Source organism: Ictidomys tridecemlineatus, chromosome 7, assembly GCF_052094955.1.
Source record: "Ictidomys tridecemlineatus isolate mIctTri1 chromosome 7, mIctTri1.hap1, whole genome shotgun sequence".
Taxonomy (NCBI): Eukaryota; Metazoa; Chordata; class Mammalia; order Rodentia; family Sciuridae; genus Ictidomys; species Ictidomys tridecemlineatus.
Genome location: NC_135483.1, coordinates 149802477 through 149818723, shown reverse-complemented (window position 1 = coordinate 149818723; position 16247 = coordinate 149802477). Strand labels below are relative to the sequence as shown.

Genomic DNA, 16247 nt, shown 5'->3' with positions numbered 1-16247 from the left:
AAATAGGTTGTTGGTATCCAGGTGTATTAAAGGGGGAAAATAATGAAAATTCTATAAAACTGCTAATAAACAAAATAAATCCAATATCTCAATTATGTCTTTTGATTTTAGAGTTTAGACCATTTACATTCAATGTTATTGAGAGATGAGTATTTCCTCTCATTTTGATTTTTTTGTTCTGGTGTTTTAAATTGAATTCTTTTAGAGAATCAAATTCACAACTAGAAAGCCTGCACTACAAAATGTACTCAATATTTCATGAAGAAGAAATAAAAAATAAAAATAAAAACCAACAGAAGGAGGAACTACTAGAATAGTCAAAGAATTGAAATCCAATGTTAAGTAGAAAAATGACTCAAGTCAGTGAATTAATAATATTTTTATGGACTATCAAAACTATGTTTATAATCTAGGTTGGTGTTTGGCCTCGGTTTTATTATTACTAAAAACAAGCTTATTCACTATTAGAATTTAGATGTATTAAAATTTTTCACATGTGTAAGGTAGAATATTATCAAAGATAATAAGGTTTACTTTTCGTCAGACAATTTTATGTAGGTGTCATTTTAGAAAATTGAAGATTTTGTTGATCTAACCTTTGTACTATTTAATAGTCATGATGGAATCAATGTGCCCAATTTGAAACATTTGGTTTTGTGGGCAGGCTCAAAGGATTAAGACTAGACTAAAATTATACCAAAATTGTATTAAATATTTGGCTTAAAATGCTACTCTTTGCAAATTGTTGTGAGAAACAATGTTACTTTTTTCTTGAACTACTTCCAAGAAAATTTCCACTTTGATCACTACAGGAAAACAAAGAACAATTTAAAGAAAACTTTAGAATAAAAAAGGTAAATTATACAATTACTTCATTTTTGCTTTATTTTAATTATACTTTTACTCTTGGCAATACTAGAGATTGAACCTAGTGCTTCAGACATGCTAGGCAAGTGTTCTAATACTGAATACTTCTGTAGCCTTTGTTAAAATATTTTGAGTAGCCCAGGATGGTCTCATACTTTCAATCCTCTTGCCTAATTCTCTCAAGTAGATGCAATTATATGCTGTGCCACCACAACAGGCCCTTAATCATATACTTTAAAATCGGAAAAATTAGAATAAGCAAACATCATTAGTGTCCAAAACACCAGCTCCAAGTAGTCATATACTTTAAGAATTAGTACAGTTACACAAGAACAGACTCACAAAAATGGTGTGTTGGAAGAAATGGCACCTTATGCCTGGCACTCCTTGATGATAGTCTACTAAATGAATGAAGCTGTTAAAAACCTAAGTCCACTGGGTGTAGTGGTGCACATCTGTAATTCTAGCTTCCTGGTAGGCTGAGGCAGGGAGATTCCAAGTTTGAGGTCAGCCTAGGAAACTCGCCAAAAAATAAAACGAAAAAAGTTAAGTGGTAGGGCACATGTTTAGCATGTGTAAGTCCTTTGTTTAATCTCTAGTAGCTAAACAAACAAAAAAACCCTCAAATCTTCCAGCTGTTTTGAGAGATCCAAATGACATTGATATTACTATAGAAAACTTCCTGATGTATGTATGTATGTATGATACAGGTTACCTAATTTGACTCCGGGGGGTTCCTGGCTTTGTAGCAGATTCCATAGGCACATGATGTAAGCCAAGTTAATATTGACTTTTTTACTGCCTAAAAATGTTTCTCAGCTGGTAAAGGAAATAATTTTATAGGTAACAATGTAAGTCCTTACACATTTGAATTCAGGAATAGAACTCTTAATCAGACACCTGGAAGACCAGGAACAAGAGTTACATTCCTTTTGCACATTCCTCAGTGTGCAAAAGTAGTAGTATGCATGCACTGGTGTGTTTAGTGCATACTTTCCAGTCGTTTCTTTTTGGATCCTTGTAGAAATAAGTCAATTCTGAAGAATTGAAGGCTTTAATTAATGAGTAAAAGACTCTTATCAATTGTAATTTAAAAATTTGCTGGTAAATTTAAGGTTAGAAGTGGTTACTGTTCCATGAGCTGATATGTAGAAAAAGCAGAATCCAAGGTAGGGAGTTAAAAATATAAAAAATATGGGAGAGAATATGAATAGGGTTAGAGTTGAAAATGAATAGGTCTATTATTTTTTGTATAATAGAATAGTCTTTATCCTGCTCCCCAATATTTTGTCATAAAGTGATAAGCAAAATTCTTCCAACACAATAAACCATAATATGAATAGGTTTTTGGAACATGAAAAAAGATTCTTTTATTGACTTCTGATCAATTTAAATTTGTACCACTCCATATATTTTGAATTATAACTAAACAACTACAGGTTACTCAGTTTTGTTAAAATGGAAGGAAAAAACTTTGAGTCTTAACAACTCTGAAACTAAAAGATCCCATTCTAGAATTATATACTTGATTTTTCTTAAAAAAATAACTTCAGTTATTATGTCAATATCTGAAAAAGCAGCCCCTGACAGTAAACGAATAACTGGAATAAATAACCACACAGTATCTATGTGAGCTACAGTAAAGTCTTTAAAATTATCTTTCCTATTTGAATAATGAACAGATTGAAAACCATAACTATGGGGGAAATTAGTGTAAATAAATGATACAGGTCAAAAGAAAACTCAAAAGGCAAATTACGTAAATACTGGAGGTATCTATCAGTGGCAAAATTTTTATGAAAACAATTTCAGAAAAATAAACAAATCTTTAAAATATAGAGCTCTAAATACTTGATATATTTGGGGGTAGGTACTCTATAATGCCCATTTAATTGTTGTGATTTTTTCCCCCTTGGATTTTTTTTTTTCCAGATGATAGGGCAGTCTATAGCATTTTTTTGCACTTACAAGTGTTGCAAAAATTTTTTCAATTATAAAAAATTTAAAGCATTTCTTGAACCTTTAAAAGATGAAATGGAGATACAACATGAAAACGGGTATCTGTATTTTTCTATTGCATGGGTGTTTTTTAAAAACAAAATATATGGTCAGACATGGTTTTTAGGAGGTGACCAGAAACCAACTTGCCTCTTTCCAGGTCAGCCAAAATACTGCAAGTAGGGAGGGAAAAAAAAAAAAAATCCATTTTGTACAGTATGTAGAGAACAGCAGAGTAGACTCATTAGAGCCAGACATTCAAAACACCATTTCTAGGAGTTAGCACTGTAGGCCCAAAGACTGATTTTGGCCTGTGGTTTATACTTTGTATGGCCCTGAGCTAAGAATGGTTTTTCTATTTTTTAAAAGGATCATTACAGACAACAAGGAAAATTTAACAAAAAACCATATATGGTCTGCAAAACTTAAAACATTTATGATCTGGCCCTTTACAGGAAGTTTGCAGACCTTTCATTTTATACCAATGTTGTTCAGAATTCAGGCAGTGCAATTACACGTCCAAGGTAATGTTCATTAATTTCCACCAGGAACATAGTTAGCATTCTTTCTTAAAAGGTGTCTTCTGATGCTATTTTCAGACTTTTTTTTCTTTTCAATTTTTCTTCCATTTTTCAACATCAAAGTTCATCCTGTGTTAATAATGTAAAGGTGATTGAAAAGTATGACTATAATGTTTACAATAAGGTGAAATATAAACTATCCAACATTTTACCTTTTTAAATGTACTCATTATTCTTAATGAATAACCATAAAACATACCTTTCTTAATTGTAACAATGGGAAGGGAAAAAAACAAAAACAGAATATCTCCTAGTTTGCACTTGACACCAACAGATACATTAAATCACATCTGGCATGCTTTTAGAGTTAATTTCAGTTATGATATTCTTTTTTAAGACTAAACTTTTTTATTTTGAATATTTATAATTTCAGATATGTCACAAATTTAAAAATAACCTGAGAAAACTAATATTCAAAACACTTCAATAAAACAAGAAAATATAGAACTATTTCTGTAGAACTTTCTTTCCTAACCTCTAGATTTGGATAAAATACTTGGGAAGCAGGCTGTAAGGCTTTCTCTACCGGGGTCTAACAATTTTTAACTGGATTGTAACAGAACCTGTGTCCTTTATTTTTCGTACTGGGGACTGAACCAGGAGTACTTTACCACTGGGTTACATCTCTATCCCTTTTTATTTTGAGACAGGGTCTCAATAAGTTGCTGAGGATGGCCTTGAACTTGCAAATTCCCACGTTAGCCTCCAGTGTTGCTGAGATTACAGGTATGCCCACCAGGCCAGGCAAAAAGAATCTGTATTCTAATGGGTTGTAAAAAGCTAGATTTCTTTAGAGTTCTCCAGAGATTTTGCTGTTGTCTTTAACCTTATAAAGAAAAACCCAGGGCTGGAGTTGTGGCTTAGTGGGAGAGTGCTTGCCTCGTACTGTGAGACCCTGGGTTCGATCCTCAGAACCACATAAACATAAATAAATGAAATAAAGGTATTGTGACTAACTACAACTAAAAATAAATATTAAAAAAAGAAAGAACCCAAGATAATTCATATGGGATTGTATTAAATTCCATTCAAAAACTACTCTAATATTCACAAGTCTTTGGTCTGTTTCTAAGTACTCCCTAGAATGACACTGAATTAGGAGGAAAGAAATGAACTGCCTTTTGAAGAATAACAGCAAAGTTTATAATGCTGCTTAATACATTAAAAATTCAAGGAGGAACCAAGATGAATAATGGGTTTAAACATACATTTTGATTATACCAAAAGAAAATTTGCTATCCAAAATGTGGCGGGGCTTTAGTATATTTATTCCTAACAATTATATTTGAATAAAATTTAAATAGTTAATGGCCAACTCATTTTTTTTACAGCTTTATTATACATTTAACATGCCATAAAATTCCCACAATTAAAGGAATCCAGTATTTTTTATAATATCTACAGTTGAGCAACTAATTTTAGAACAGTCCACACTCCAAAAGAAACTTTCACCCATTAGCAGTCACCCCCAATTTCTGCTCTTTTCCACTCTACCCTAGGCAACCACTAGTCTATATTCTGTCTCTATGAATTGACCTATTCTGAACATTGTATATAGATAAAAGGCCACATATATGATTCTATGACTGGCTTCCTTGACTAAGCATAGGTTTTCAAAATTACTTAAGTAGCAAGCAGCACTTCTTTTAGGGCTAAAAATTACTCCATTGCATAGATAAACACCATATTTTATTCATTCAGTAATGAATAAAATATTGATGGATATTTTTTCCTATTTCGAATGTTTAAACATTCACATACAAGTTTTTTGTATGGATCTTAGTCATTATTTTCTGCTAACTGGTGTTGCTTGTACAAATTTCTAAGCATTTCAGTGTCTAAAGGCTGTTTTGATATATTTCCCAAAGTAGAAATTTCCATTTTTATATATTTTTTAAGCTTCACTTTACACGAACTGCATACTGAGAATACATTTTGGTAACTTTTGCCAGTTGGTTCCAGGTTCAGTTCTCACCTTATTTCTCTTTCCTTGATTTTGAAGAGTTTCCAATTTTCCATGAATAAAGGCAGCAATTGTTTTTGCATCTCTGGCATTTACTTGCTCTTCCCAAATATTTTTCTAAAATTAAAAACATTACCATTAAATACTTAATCAAAATACAATATTTCTGTCTAAGAAACTAGGTTAAATATGCTTTGAAGTTCTTTTGTTCTAAAATTTTAAGTGTTTGAAATTCAGATTTCTTTGAGGTCACAGTGGGAACATATGAGAAAAATGTATTGCTGACCTCAAAAAACAAACTGAATAAGAAAAGATACCCCTAGGGCTGAAATCATTCTAAACTATAATAAGGGAAAGCAAGTAGTATCTCCTGGTTTTCATCTGCCCATGCCAGAAGGATGGCTGAAAATCAGGGGCAGGAGCAGGTCACTGTATCCAGACCTGCTTAGTTTAGATCTTAAGCCACTGGTTTCTTATTCTTTATTAATCCCAAACTGTATGCTACCATTTTGCTTTTGTGAGTTGGTTTGCATTCATTTACTTCAATCATTATTCTGCTTTGGTTTTCCTCTCTGGCCTGAACTTCTGGATTACCCATCTTTCAGTATGGACAGGGACCTGTGGTCCCTAACTTTGTCCTCTGGATACATAGTAATATCATCTTTTCAAATACCTTTATGTCCTGGTTCAGTCTGACTTCTCATTGTATCAATACTTTGCTAGGATCATTCTACCTGAATAATACACTGATTTATGTCACCCATTTCTAAGTTATTGTGAAAACTTGAGATAGAACAATTGATTCCAAAAGAATATTCGGGTATCTTACCTCCATGGTGCAGTTTACCTTGCAAATACGCTAGGCAAGTTGTCTACTACTGAGCTACATCCCCACCCCAGAGATCAATTCTTAATAAATCTTTCACTGAAAAACTTAGATTTGTGATAATTCTAGGTTTCTAAAATTTGTTACTTAATTTCTTTAGTTATTTCAAATGTATTATAAGTATCAATAAATAATATCAGGTGTTAACCTGGTTAGTCTCCCTTAAAAAGCATAAAAACATTTGGAATTATTTACTTTGAATGGTTTGCCAGAAAATAGTACATGGCAAATACTTGTTTTATCAGTTTTTTTCTTCCAAAGGAAGTAAGCTCATTACTTGAAAATGAATTCAAGCAGCACAGAACATATTAAATAGAAATTCTGAAAGTAAATATTTGAAGTATAGTATGTATTACAGGTGTTCTTAAGTCACTATATAACAACCTTTTGAGACACAAATGTTCTTTTTTTTTTTTTTTTTTGTTCAACTGGCCACATCAACAAGATTAATAACTTTCTGCCTTCCTTAATTTGGATTTTACTGGACATCAGTGTCATTTATTTAGTTTTTCCACACCTTTTTTTAAATTTATTTTTTATTTTTTTTAAATTTTAGCTTTACCTATTATAATTAGAATCCTCTTTCTACTTTTGGAATAGAAAATATTTTTTCTTCTTTTGGTAGCTAAGTGATATTCAAAGGAACATTATTTTCTTTCTTTTTGTAGGATCCTACAAGAGAATATATTTTATTTTTCACCACACTATATAATCTCCTTAGTCTTCCTCCTTTTACTTCTTGGGTTTAAAAAACAAACCAAAACAAAAAAACCAAAAAAACCTGGTTGTTTTTATACTTATTCATCATTCTCACCATTCTTTCATTACTTTTTTTTTTCTTCAGTGCTGGGAATCTAAATCTAGAACCTGTGTATTGTCAGACAAGTGTTCTACCACTGAATTATATCCCTTGATTTACTTACAAATTAATTTAGTATAAGAAATTTAGTCTTCTACTGTCTGAAAGAATAGAGAAATTCTTATTAAAATAGTATCATAGCTTGTCAAGAAACTTTTTTACTTTGGAAAACAAAAGTCACAAGTACTTTCAGTTACCAAGTTACACTGGCTAAAAGACAGCTTCTGTATCAGTGATTACACACTTGCATTTTGTTAAAAGCACCTCACTAGTAGAACCTTAGTTTTGCTTTTAAGTAATAACAAATGAAAAAACAAAAAAGTATACTGTTAGTTGTGCCCACAAGTCATTATGACTTAAACAAGGGACCCAAATTTTTATTTTGTAATCTAAGTCCCTAATGAATATTCCTGAAGATATATGCTCATTACTAAGGCTATTTCAAAAGTACAATAAAAGTATTCTTTAAGTTTTCATAGAACTTAAAAATACATATTCATTCTATAAAAATATAGAAATACAGCCAGGTGTGGTGGTGCATGCCTGTAATCTGCTCTGGTGGCTGAGGCAGAAGGACTGTAAGTTCAAAGCCAGCTTAAGCAATTTAGCAAGGGTCTAAGCAACTTGTTGAGAACTTGGCTCTAAATAAAATATGAAAAAGGGCTGGGGATATGGTTCGATATTTAAGCAATCCTTAATACCCCCCCCCCCCGCAAAAACAAAAGATAGGAATACAAAATACAAAACTTCACAGAAGGGCTGTGGGTTGTGGCTCAGTGGTACAGCACTTGCCTAGCATGTGTGAGGCACTGGGTTCAATTCTCAGCACTGCATATAAATAAAATAAAAAATAAAATAAACCATCCATAAACAACTAAAAAAAAAATTAAAAAACGAATTAAAAAAAAACTTCACAGAAAATAAGTACTTTGAATTCTACCACCTAACCATGTTAATATTTTGTTAGATCTCTTTTTATGCACAGCATAAAAATTTCAAGGCAACTGAGGTCCCATCAATAAGACAGAAATCTTTTTTAAGATCCCCTAAATAAAAAGCTTCTTTTAATAATATTTAAAAAGACAAATGGAGAAGAAAGTTGAAGAAAGCAGTACTCAGACTGAACAAATTCCCTTTGGAGATTGTCATGCTAAAAAAGGAAAACAGAAAGCCTATACATACCTTTGTTCTTTCGTAGGAATAAAATTTAACAGTTGGATAGGCTTTGATACCAGCTTTTTGACATGTTTGGGCATAAGCCTGACAGTCTACTTTCCCAGCTTTCACTTTTCCTTTAACCATCTGAAAAAACCAAAAATATGTTTTGCCATTTTTTTCTCTTTGGCATAAACTGTTCTGGCAACCATAAAACAATATGACATTACTTCATCCTTTATATAATTTAAAATTTCTTAGTCCCTTCCTATCAGGTCTCTCATTCCTTTCAGTATATACACATGTGATCACACAAGGATGGCAATGATTCCTGAAGCTGCTAGCATCCATCTGTCTCATTTTTTTCCCTAAGCAGCAGTCTATTCTTTCACCATTTCAGTCTGGTTTCTGGTCTTATTACTCCATTTACTCAAAACTGTTCTAAGATTTATCAGTGACTTCTACCTAACACCATTTTGGTCATTTTAGGACACTGCTAACTATTCCTTCTCCTCTTGGCATTTGTCACTGCTCCTTGTGCTCTTCTTTCTTTTTCCAGCATGGTAAGCTCCTTTACCCTCAAGTTATAATATCTGATCAGAGTTCCATCTTTGGCCAACAATCTGTTCTTTATAAACAGTGTTTCAGGGTGATTTTATGTATGAATGTGCTGATGAACCCCAATTTCTCCCCTTGACTTCATATTCAACTGTGAATCTGCTTACTTTACATGAATGTCTCATAGGTACCTTAAGATACAACTTGCCTAAAATTGATCCTTTGCCCTTAACATATTACTTTTCCTATCCTACCATTCACTCAGTTCAAGCCAGAAACTAGGGTTATCCTAGACTTTTCTATTTCTCATCTATAGCAAACATTAAATTCTGTTTATTCTTATCTCTCTCATATTTTTCCCCTTCTTTCTATCACCACTGCCCTAATACTGGTTCAAGTTATCTCTCACTTAGCAGAGATATTTTAATCGTCCCTATCTCCACTTTGATCTTCAAACATATTGGGGCACACAAATTTGTATTAGGATACCAGCAAAGTTGCAGGAATTAGCATGTATATGGCCCATGTGCGCACGCGCGCACACACACGCCCCAATCTCATATTGAAGGTTTGAGAAATCTAAAAGTGTGATTTAAAAAAATTTCTGTCATTCGCAAAATGTTTCAGTTTACCTGTATTTTTAAAATAACTCATGGGAGGGCACCATATTATTTTTGGTGCTCTAAAACTCTTTATGTTGGCTCTTGTTTGTCCATCAAGGTAACCTTTCTAAAATGTAAAATGGGTTCCTGCCATAACCAGTGGTTCTCCCCTACTATTAATAAGGAAGATATTCTAAATGGTATGTAATCACTGAGGTAGAATGTACATTCTGATAGTATGGGAAAAAGGACTAAACTCCTGGTTCCTGCCCGTTTTTCTGAGCTTCAAGTTTTACTATTCACCTTCCATGTTTGGACTCTGTTAATACTACACTAACAATAAATATTCCAGAACTGCTTTTCTCACTTCTTGGTACATAAGCAAATACTGTCTTCTGTATGGAGTACTCTCTAGCCAATTCTTTCAAGCGCTAAGTCATGTAATTCTTACCTCAAATACTAACTTTCCTGTATTGATTTTTGTTTCCTCCTAGTATATATTTGCTCACGGTATAACTTCATTCTAATCTTATTATGGCAATTATCCTATTGTGTCATCTATATTTATTTGCATTTAATCTTCCCACTAGCTTAACCTCCTTTAATATAGCTTTTCATCATTGTAGCCATAGTATCTAGCATGCTTTTTACTTGATGCTCAGGATTTGTTGAATGAGTGATCCTCCTCATGTTTAATAGTTTTCTACTATGTTCCAGGAATAATTGCATCACAAAATTTATAACAAGGCTGTTTCCAGTACATAAGGGATGAGAGAGTAAAACACTGGTAAATTCTTTGAAAAAAGGAATCATGAGGAAAACATGTGATTAGGTGGAAAGAATGAATACCTCTTATTTGAAGAACCAGTCATTAATCTTTTACAGTTTATAGAACCTTTCAAAAACAATCCCTCTGCTAAAAAATATTCCTTTGGCATGGGACACAAATATTTTTATTTCAGATTGGTAGAACTGGTGTTGATTTTAAAATTTTCATTCTGAGTGTTATGAACCAACAACTCTGAGTTCCTTGAGTTACGTAGGCAAGGAAGCTATGAATTTGGAATAGGTCATCAATATGACTGTTATGACAGAAACATCAAGAACTCAGACTGCACTGAGTTACATATTCCAGTTCAATTTTATAAGCATTTACTGAGTCAGGCACTAGGAATACAAGGATAAGACAAGAACCTCAGTCTTCTGCAAGAGATAAATAAACAAATAGTGTGCAATGTAAAAATACACTGTTGGAATATATGATATCTAGGTAACATTGATTTAATGATAGGAAGAGGACACAGAACCAGTGGCATTGGAGGTGGGTTTCACAGGATGAGGAAAAGACAACTCAGGGAACCAAGGTAAAGATGGGACATTTCAGAAACAGAGCAGCACATAAAGAAACATGTTCAGAGAACCTATAGTGTGAGCTATAGGGCAGAGGTAAAGCTGAGAGGCAGGAAGAATCAGACCAGAGACCTGAAGTTAAATACACATGAAAGAACCTAGTTAACATGCCAGAGAAGGCACTGTTTTAGAAAGATCACCAGGGCAGCATTGTACAGGGAACAATGGCAAGTATGACAAGACTAGGTGAGAGATAAAGGCTTACACAAATGAAGCCTGCAGTGGAGATGGACAGATGACAGATCTGAAAGACATTTAGGAGACAGAACTGATGGGATCTTGTGTTTGTTTCTGAGGTTTATGGCTAGGTAGAGGATGATTTTATCGGCCAAAATAGAAAATGTTGGCTGAAAGCTTCAATTAAAAAGAAATCAACTGCAAAGATTAGCATCACAGAAATGGAATAGTTTTCTAAAACTCAGAAGAAACTTTATAACTAAATTACGAATTATATTTGTTTTAACCAATTACTAAAACATGCATATGACTACAACTTAAAAATATAGACAAGACTTACCCTAGCCAAGAGCTCAAATTCTGGAGCAAAATTTTGGCAAGGCCCACACCAAGGAGCATAGAAATCAACCACCCAATGATTTTTCCCTTGTAAAACTTTTTCACTGAAAGTCTGAGGTGTTAAATCTATGGATACTTGAGGTAAAAATCTGTGAAAAGGGATCAAAATAACTTTTCATTAAATAAAGCCAAAGCAAACACTAATATTGTAAGGCTAGGTTAAAAATTATTCCAAAGAAGAGTAATGTAATAAAGTTCAGCTTTATTGTGGTAAATATAATCCTTTTCTAAGTAATTTTAAATGTTAGAATCTTAATCCACAGAAATTTAACTATACACTTATGAGGAAGGTAAATTGATTTGACTATTTTATACAATGAACTTTGATTACTCACCCTAGAGCCCAGATTCTTAGGGAATAAGCATCTCTATTCCAACCATTGTAACTACTAAAAAAAAGAGGGAAAAAAAGGTAAGATACAACAATGGTATTTTTTGTTATTAGATATATTCAGAAAGTAATCTTAGCAATTTTAAAAATACATTTAGTTAACATCTTTCTTCTAAGAAATACCTAGCTACAAATACTGATTACATGTCTTCCAAAATATTATTTTTCTTGGTTTATTTTTTTTAGGGAAGAGGAGAGGTGCTGGCGATTGAACCCAGGGCTTTATGAATGTTAAGAATGCATTCTACCATTGAGTTACATCCCCAGCCCTACTATCTTTTTTTTTTGCTTCAGATAAACCAGAATGTTGAACATCTCTGCAGCCCTACAGGAAGTTCAAAATTCAAAATGTCCAAACCTTTAGGAGTTTCTAAATTTTATTCAAGTTATTATCTATAAAATTCCCATCTGCTTTAGGATGCATGTCAAAAGCTATCTCAAAAATACTTTCCCCACAGCTGTGATTCTTTCCTCCTTTGAAACACATGGCTCATTTTGACTTTTAAAAATAACATTCATCATATTCTACATTTGAGTTTTTTATATGAAGTACTATATTGTGGTTGGAGACAGCCTGGATTCAAATTAGGCCTGGGTTCAAAACTCGGCTTCAAACCTTAGTATGAATGTGACTTTGGAAAGTTTTCTAAAGGCTAAGAATCTGTTTTCTTCTCTGAAATAGTAGGAAGGGTAGTAATTCCTTCCTCAGAGCATATGTGAGGATTATTGGAAATAATATGAGTACAGTGCCTAAAACCAGACTATTAAGATTCTTCAAATGTCTTACTATTCAATTCTTTGTCTTCTGAAGTGCTCACTAATACACTATCTTAAACATAGTGGGTTCCCAATAAATATTTGTTAGGCTACTTTCTATTTAGTTAGGATAACTTAGATGTTACTTGTATAATTAAATGTTTATAATAAATGTTTTCAAATTTGAGAGAATACTTACTGATACTGATAATCTTTATTTGATTTTTTGGGAAAAAATCTTATCTCAGGGTATCTTTGAACATTTTCTTGGGCACAAAAAGAATGATACTGTTGGCAGTCTACACTGCCTACATTGATCAGTCCAGTTAATGTCTATAAAAGAAAATGGTATACATATATCAATGATTAGAATAAAATTACCTCCTTTTCTATATTGAACCCAGGACTTCATGAATGTTAAGAATGCATTCGACCATTGAGTTACACCCCCAGCCCTACTATGAAATTATTATTTGCCAGTGATCATCACCAAATAACAACAACTAAGGACTCAACACAGACCATTTATGCTAGGGAATTTGAAATCTAATAATCACTTTCCACAACTACTGCAGGTTAAATAATTAAATTCATCCATTAATTACGTAAGAAAAATGTATTTCTAAAATTTAGTGTTTAAAAACTCAACACTAAAGGAAGCTCTCTGCCATGGTATTTCAAAGAATTACTTTTTCTAATAAAGGCAATCATTACAGGTATCCTTTGACTCAAAGGTCTCACCCAAATTAAAATTTATTGAAAAGAGCATAAAAACATAATATTCAATATGAAGATATTAAAAATAACTTCAATTGCACTTTCTTTTCTAGTATTTAAACATTTGCTTCCAATCTTTTGTAATTTGTCACACTGTGCCTATTTGTAGAAAATTTTCTAATTTTTTTTGCTCAAGGCTATTTTTACTAATTTTTAAGCTCTAAAAATAAAATGGTAGAAAAAATTTAAACAGAAGGGGACACTGGCAAGAATTTGATCAAAAGTGTACCAGATACCACACCAAAAAAGGTAGACTATTTTGTACAGTTCGCATAATAGAAATAGAAGGTAGAATCTTAATGGTATGATCAGAGCTGTTTTCAGAATAACTGTTAAATAAACATTTTTTGTTAAGTGGTAAGACTTTATTTAAACTATTTTACTATACCCGGGCCATTCTTTTCCATTCTGGCATTAAGACTTGACATGGATGGCACCACGGAGAATAGAAATCTACCATCCAGACTTCGTCATGTTTTCTTTGTTTAACTAGTTCACTGAAAGTGGTCGGTGTAAGAGTGATCACTGAAGGATTCCTAAGATCCTAAAGAAAGCATATGCTATTATGTTAGACATACAAGAAGAGTTGTTGATATATTCTTTAGAAAATTGCTGGTATGTGTCATTCAGAAAGTTCTTGATTTAGAAAGAGCAGTAGAATAGAGGGAAGGGAATGGGAGGTGGAATGAAGGGTGGTGAAGGGGAAGTGCTGGGGACTGAATTAGAACAAGTTATATCCCATGCTTTTATAATTATGTCAAGATAAATTCTAAAGTCACACATAATTAAAAAGAACTAATAAAAAACCGAAAACAAAAAAGTTCCTGCTGTAGAGAAATGAAAAAATGCTAAAGGAAATTTAAGAAAAATCTATAGTAAATTGTTTTTAATATGAAAATGATAACTAAGCAAAATCCAAATTTAGGATTTTCAGTTTTCTTAAATCAGGGTATGGTTTTCTCTTATTTCTTGGGCTGGGAAAAGGGGCAACTTTATTATATTATCTACTCATAATAAATAGAGTTCTAAGAATTAACTCTAGGTCATATATAGTTCTGTTGAGGAAACAAGAAAAACTGGTTTGGAAATGACCTTTTAATAAATTTGCCATTCATAATTTTATTTTTTATTTTTCATTTTGACTGGAGATTGCACAACCTATTCAGAGAGCACGTATTTAAATGCTATTTCAATAAAGCTTCAGTATATAATGATCAGGTAATACTAACAAAAGTGGTCAGCTTCACTGAAAAAACACAAAACATTGCTTTGAAGGAGAAGGGATTAGATAAGTAGAATAGAGTAGGATAGTCATTAAATGGAAAATAATAAGCTGGAATTTATCCTTTCTTAGGCGGTCCCTATAACAATTTTAGTTAAGACTATACGAAGGGAATTAGATGATGCAGTTGCAGGGTACTTTTACTAAGTAGCAGTCTTAGAATTGCTGTGCTCAGAGAGAACAAGCCAAGGGGATGGGTAAAATTCTATGTGAAAGTATGATTTCATGTATTTAATAAATAGCTGCATCTGTTATGCACAAGGTATTCTAGGCAAAAAAACACAACATAGACAAAAAATTTCCTTGTCAGAAAATATCGTAGCATAAAAAAGAGTAAGTCCCATTATTAAACATTATTATTCATTCACAATGTACATATACAGAGAAGGATTTCTAGTCAGAGGCTGTAATGTAAAATACCTCTATGAACTCCAAGATCTGGTTAGCAGAGTGATGTCCTTCATACTCATGGATACTGGACTGGTTGAATACCACTGTTGTTGGATAAGCCTGAATGTTATACTGTTAGGAAGGAGAATAAAAATTGAACAAAGATGTTATATATCTTACCAATTTATTTTAAATTTATAACCAGTTTTCCTTTAAGAGACAATAACAAGATTTTAAAAAACCTCACTGAATTTCTGGTGGCTGAAAAATTTTAACCTAGTCAAATTTAGCAAAGAAATAACTGATTTCTTCTTTATAGCTACTCTGAGCCTTAAAAATCAAAGGCACTGAAACATTAAGTGAGCATGGGTAATTATGTGATTTGTTTCTTTTTGTCCTACTAAACAAAGATGGGAAGAAGCTATAAAAAGTAGATTATATTTCTAATTTCAGTTGCTTTTTTGAAATCATAGTTACGAACTCCTCATTTTTCTAGAGGTAGCTGATGACCATGTGAACAAAACAGCAAGTATAAAGAAATAAAAATTAATGAGTACATAACTTTCTTTTGGTACTAGGGACTGAACCCAGAGGCACTTAACCACTGAACCATATCGCCAGTCCTTTTTGAGAAAGTGCCTCAACAGATTGCTTACAGTCTAAGTTGTTGAGCCTGGCTTCAAAACTGATCCTCCTGCCTCAGCCTTCCAAGCCACTGGGATTATAGGCATGTGCCACCATGCCTGGCTACATATAACTATTTTCGGTTAAAGAATTATGAATCATGCCCTAAGAATTTGGTCACCTTTTATTCCATATGCAAGATAATCTTCATGATTAAAAAATGCTTTATTTCTTCCTCAGAATTAATATGGGTGCCAGTTTTCACTTTTGAAGAAGTTAGGGACCCCTATCTGCAGATTTGCTATAGCTGATCTTTGCAGGCTTCAAGGTGATAAACACTTGCTAGCAAATTAGAAGCTTAATTTCAGAAAAAAATGTTGCCGCTAGTTTTTTTTTTTTAATCAAAGTTTTGAAAAATGTACAAATTCAAATAATTCACTGGATTAACAAGTTTAAATATGTGGTTTCTCATTTATTCCTCAGTTCTACTTAGCAGTTAAAATTTCAAAATCTCCTTAAAAGATGAGGAAACTGGAGTTATTGAGAGGCTAATGACATGGTCAAGGTGAATC

General features: G+C 32.7%; 1 protein-coding gene and 1 long non-coding RNA gene across 3 annotated transcripts in view; one reads left to right on the top strand and one right to left on the bottom strand.

Moving 5' to 3' along the window:
- LOC144365581 (uncharacterized) overlaps positions 1-16247 on the top strand; it is a 78617-nt gene that overhangs the window by 48011 nt on the left and 14359 nt on the right. Inside the window, exon 2 of the long non-coding RNA XR_013424188.1 lies at positions 4097-4172. This is a non-coding gene — a long non-coding RNA (uncharacterized LOC144365581). The remainder of the gene's footprint in view (positions 1-4096; positions 4173-16247) is intronic.
- Positions 860-16247, bottom strand: part of Dnajc10 (DnaJ heat shock protein family (Hsp40) member C10) — a 49119-nt gene continuing 33731 nt past the window's right edge. For both annotated transcript variants that reach the window (XM_005324681.5, XM_078017706.1), the window contains exons 16-23: positions 15082-15183; positions 13768-13923; positions 12802-12935; positions 11791-11844; positions 11397-11544; positions 8337-8456; positions 5422-5526; positions 860-3515 (exon numbers count right to left, since the gene is read on the bottom strand). In XM_005324681.5, coding sequence (XP_005324738.1) covers positions 3504-3515; positions 5422-5526; positions 8337-8456; positions 11397-11544; positions 11791-11844; positions 12802-12935; positions 13768-13923; positions 15082-15183 — 831 coding nt within the window. In that variant the 3' untranslated portion in view covers positions 860-3503. The remainder of the gene's footprint in view (positions 3516-5421; positions 5527-8336; positions 8457-11396; positions 11545-11790; positions 11845-12801; positions 12936-13767; positions 13924-15081; positions 15184-16247) is intronic.